The sequence below is a fragment of the Sinocyclocheilus grahami genome, unplaced genomic scaffold (assembly GCF_001515645.1).
Source record: "Sinocyclocheilus grahami isolate Dianchi unplaced genomic scaffold, SAMN03320097.WGS_v1.1 scaffold645.1, whole genome shotgun sequence".
Classification (NCBI taxonomy): Eukaryota; Metazoa; Chordata; class Actinopteri; order Cypriniformes; family Cyprinidae; genus Sinocyclocheilus; species Sinocyclocheilus grahami.
Window position 1 is genome coordinate 434,268 of NW_015505824.1, and position 5,169 is coordinate 439,436.

At 33.9% G+C, this 5,169-nt stretch overlaps 1 protein-coding gene across 1 annotated transcript; it reads right to left on the reverse strand.

Moving 5' to 3' along the window:
* Positions 1–2,250: 2,250 nt before the first annotated feature.
* Positions 2,251–3,328, reverse strand: LOC107558409 (lymphocyte antigen 75-like). Its single transcript, XM_016242073.1, has one exon. It carries the CDS (start codon positions 3,129–3,131, stop codon positions 2,313–2,315), a length of 819 nt encoding a protein of 272 aa, XP_016097559.1. The 5' UTR covers positions 3,132–3,328; the 3' UTR covers positions 2,251–2,312.
* Positions 3,329–5,169: the final 1,841 nt, after the last annotated feature.

Consider the following 5,169-nt stretch of genomic DNA (forward strand, 5'->3'; position numbering starts at 1 on the left):
CCAGCCTTGACAAGACAGCACGTTTATGTCACCACAGGCCAGTTCCACTCTAATATGGTAGTCTTGCAATTCTACACAAGATTCTCTTCCACTTTTCTTTTGAACTTTCCAACTGAGTATGGTGGCCAGCACAGAGAATCTGCTCAAATTAAGTTGAACTCTTTTGTCCTGCCTCTGTCATCGCATGCACAAGAACATGGTCTATCACAGTAGCTCTGAAATGACTGTTCTTGTTCTTGCTCTTCCTCGACCTCCTCTTCCTCCACCTCGTATACGCACTCTTCCGTACCTCTCAGATTGATGGACGCACCCATGCCATCTGTGCACTTTGAACTTTATTTTGTACATTCACAAATTTAGAAACAAGTGTGAACAGTTTTGAATTATTGTGTGTAAACGATGACAACTGTGTTGCAGTTGTGCTTGACTTTTGCTTTCTTGTGTTTAGGGTTTTGTATCACAAGTTTATCACCGTGCAAGCTGCGTTGTAATGAGTGAGAATGCGTTTAGAGTTTTGCATAAGATCTGCAAACAGTATCTAAAATGCCTGAACTTGTTTAAAGTTTTGCTGAAAGAGTGATTTATTTGACATTGGTTTAGGGTATTGAGAATTTGGTACAGAAAATGGAGTTTAGTGTCTTAGCAAATGTGAAAAACGGTAAACATGGTATCGCTTTCTTTTTATAAAAAAAATGCATATGCATCAAAAATACAAACTTCACATTTCTGCTTTTTTTAACCATCAAAATCATTTTCAAGAACTACTTCTGATCAAATGTGAATATCTAAGTACCACCTAGTCAACAATCTTCTGTGATTTTCTTTTTCATTGTGTTTAAGCACAGGCTACACAACTTCGAACAACATACACATGCCATATTTTGATTAATAATATTACTGTAAGTATTCATTTGCATAAGTTATTTTACAAATATTTGCAGTAAAAAAAAAAAAATTTAGCCAGCCTTAAAACATCTGTCTATCTTAAAGTGAACTACATAGATTGGATACATTATTGATAGTCTACCACACTCAGCATTATGTTTATCAACATTAACAGTGTTTCTGGACTTTAGGCACTCTTAGGTATGCCTGCAAGAAAACCAAGATCAAATAGAATATCTTGCCTTTGTTAATTTATATAAAAATTTTTTTTTGCTTATTACTAAAACCAGCACACAGCTTAAAAACATTGTTCAACACAATCTATAAAATAATGAAATTATTATTGTCATTATTAATACATTTTAAAATAAAATTCACTCCAAGAAAGCAATTATGTGGTGTCAGAACTTCTAGATGCTCTCCAATGCTGCCACCAATTAAATGATTCCAAAAGAAGATAAATCAGATATAACATGGTATAATAGTATATATTAAAAAATATTTTTTTTCTTTCACAAATAAGTTTAGAAATGTACTAATTGAAAATATCAGTTACAAGACTGTTGCTAAAAAGGATATATTACGCGTGAAAATATTGGTTAGGGTGAACAATTTTTTTGGACTGGTTCTCATTAGAGCACCTGGAGATTTGGTTTGGTGCTCATACTGATAGAAGTAAAATAGAAGTAGAAAAAATGAAATAAATCATAATAGTATTATTGCACTTTATTTAGTTTTTAAAAATATAAACAAAATAATAAAGTGTGATAATACCATTATATTTTAAAATAAAAAGTATTAAATAAAAAAATAATTATTTTATAGTACACTTTAAAAATTAATTGCTAATATTTACATTAAATTTTTTTAAATATGGATTTTTAACATTTTCAAACATAATTTTTTTTATTTTGACGGGTTGCCAATAAGTAAGTGTATGCGTTGTCTGTTTTAGCCGAGTGAAATATGTCACTGAATGAAATGTCACAGTTTTGCATTTTGTGCTGAAACTGGTAGCGCAAAGCCTATATTTATGCTATCAGTTCGAATGGAAATTTTAAAAAGTATTACAGTTAGTTAATCTAAAAAAGTGATTGTTCACTAACAGCTGTCAACCATATCAGTACGCAATTGACAGGTTATTTACCCGGAACATTTTTTTATTTATTTGGGTCGCGTATACGCAGCTGCGCACCACTTATGGACACACTTGCATATTGGCATGCATTTTACATGAATATCATAAGCTACAGTACTTTCTGTCTGGCTAAAGTTGGCTATAGTTTTAAGAAAACAGTACGTCACTGAGTTTGATTTCATTTTCATGTTCAGCCATTAAAAGCAAAGCAATGAAAGTTTCTGAAAATGACACTTCAAGGAACTCCTCCTATAGTGTCACATCTACTGACCTCCTAAAATGAATCAAGTCAATCTTCGTATTTCTCCTTGACACAGAGAAAGTTGAGTCTCCGGTCACAGTCTGTGGGTTTACAAACCCCCTTTGTTCTATCATAAACCCCACAGCGCTGGTTCATGGCAGGGCACTGGAGCTCTCCATTTGAAGACCAGACATTATATCCAAGACCGGCTCCATTTACCCAAAACCAACGACCAGCTAGAAAGCGCAGGCCAGTCCACACTTCATCTGTATCGGCTACTGTGCTGTTAATCTTTGCTTCTTCCATAATATCTTCCGAGTTTATTATGGCCAGGTCAATGTAGTTTTGTCTGCAGTATTCCAAGGCCTCTTCCCATGTGCTTTTTTGATGCACCACAATCAGCTCATAGACCTTCATACAATAAAATTGTAGACTGTCATTGCAGGTTTTGTCATTCAGTTGAAATGTGTATTTAGAGACAGCACCACATTTTTGATGATAATTATTAGGTTGTCCATCCTCCCAAAATGTAATTGTTGCTTCTCCACCTTCTGACCATATCCATTTGTCATTGTCTGCACTGTCTCTCTGAACACCAATCCAAAAATGGTTCTGTTTAATTAGAGAATTGTAAGATAAATCCTTTAAATCTTTACTTCTGACAGTGGACAGGTCGTCAAAGTGCTTTCTGCAGCGCTGCTGTGCCTCTTGCCATGACAAAGTCTCGTTCACGAAAATATGATATCTGTAGACGCTGACATTCAGCTCAAAGAGGCTCAAAAAAAGCAGCACAGTGACTGAAGCCTTCATGTCGATCTGGATGATCTCCACTGCAGCAGAATTCTGAATAAATGTGGTCTTCCCCATTTATTTCAGGATATTGCTGACTTGTTACCACACCTTTTCACAAATTTCTGGTGCGAGCAGACCAATGAAAACCAGGACCGCTCTAACATTGAGAGTGACCTTGACATGTTAGGACCTTCAGTCATTACAGAAACAAACAAATTTATTTTCCTAAAATGCCTAATTAAGGCAAATCAGAAGACTCAAAGAAAGGACATACCTACAAACTCATTTAAAGCAGTAAAGAACTACGGTTTTGGAAATGTCTGGACAAAACCAAAAATGAAAAAGACTGATTTTTTTTTACTTTAAAATCTAGATAATATCACCTATTTTGTTATTCACTAGAATAAAAAAAATCATTAAAATATGTGGAAAGTATTTAGTTTGTATTAAGTAAATGAGCATATCTTTTTCTGCTTACTATTAGAATAACAGTAGACACACACATCTGAAAACAAGCATTTACACTTCAATTCAAATGGATTTTTACAGTACTATTCACAAAAAATACTGTTCAAAGCAGTTTACAGATAATTTTATCTTATAGCCCACAGTGAATAAGAAAAATAATCAATAAGGTTCAAAAATAAAATAATTGTAAAAATAAAAATAGTAATAAATCTTGCACAAAACCCCAATAAAATCACTTGTTAGTTTAGAGATAACCAATGCTGACAAATGCTGTGAATTTGCTTCAGTGTAATACAGGCATGGTTGCCTTTCTCTCACATAGGTGATTCACCTTATATACGGAGTGAGGAAACATTCACATTAGTTGCAAGGATATGTGAGGTGTAATTTTTTTTCCAAATTAGAAAAAACAATCAAGTCTTGCAGGGCTGAACAGACCAGTAGTTCAGATTTTTACTGGCCCCACCACTAATAATACAAAATGGAAACATATTTAGCAACATTTTTTTGTGTTAGAAATAATATTTAGATTTTTCATAAAATGGTAGGTTTTTGGTAAAACTAGTTTTTAATGACAGTAAATTTGACCGTAAATAACAAACAGGAAGTCAATGCAGTTGGAAAAGAATGGGAGTTATGTGATCAGAGGTACGTGAGTAGGTAACAATCCTAGCAGCTGCGTACTGAATTAACTGCAATCAATGAAGTTGTTTATCAGGAAGACCAAATAAAAGAATAACAATAATCACATCTGTGATGTAACCAAAGCATGAATAAGAACTTCAGTGCTATACTGAGAAAGTGATGGACGGAGTCGGGCAATGTTACGTAAATGCAAAAATTCAGTACATGAAATATTATTAATATGGGAACCAAAAGAAAGCAAATCATCAAATATAACATGAAAACTTTACACCTGGGTGGAAGTACTAACTGGGGAATTATCGATAAGCAGGATGAAAGATTGAGTTTAGGATAAAACGGATCTAGACCCAACGTAAAAATGGAAGGTAATGCTATACATGCAAAAAAAATGGGGTAGCATACAAATAATAAATAAAAGCCGACCCAACACTGACCCCTGTGGAACACCTGTAACATGCTCTGATTGAGCATTCTTAATCTGAACCTACTGCTTCCTGTCACTTAAATAAGATGAAAACCAAAGAAGCGTATTATCAGCAGAGGTGGACAGTAACTAAGTACATTTTCTTGAGTATTGTACTTAAGTACACTTTTTGAGTATCGGTACTTTACTTGAGTATAATTTTTTCTGGAAACTTATGACTTTAACTTCACTACATTTGAAAGACAAATATTGTACTTTTCACTCCGCTACATTTCTATCAAGGTCCTCGAAGTAGAAAGTCGTTAGCAGCTTTGAAAGTCAGTGGGTGATTTTTTTTTTTTTCTAGACAGTTTATCAGTAATCACTCTTGGGGCTACATGAAGTGATTTCCCAGCATTTCTTGTGAGCACTGACCAGTTCCAAATGTGGTATTTATTTACAACAATTCAATAATAAGAAGTTAATATTGTGGTTTATATTAGACACAATATTGTCTGATTTTGCTAAATTGTGTAAGTGAAAATATTACCTATAAAGCCACAGAAGAACTGTTGTGCATCTCCTAATAAAACACAA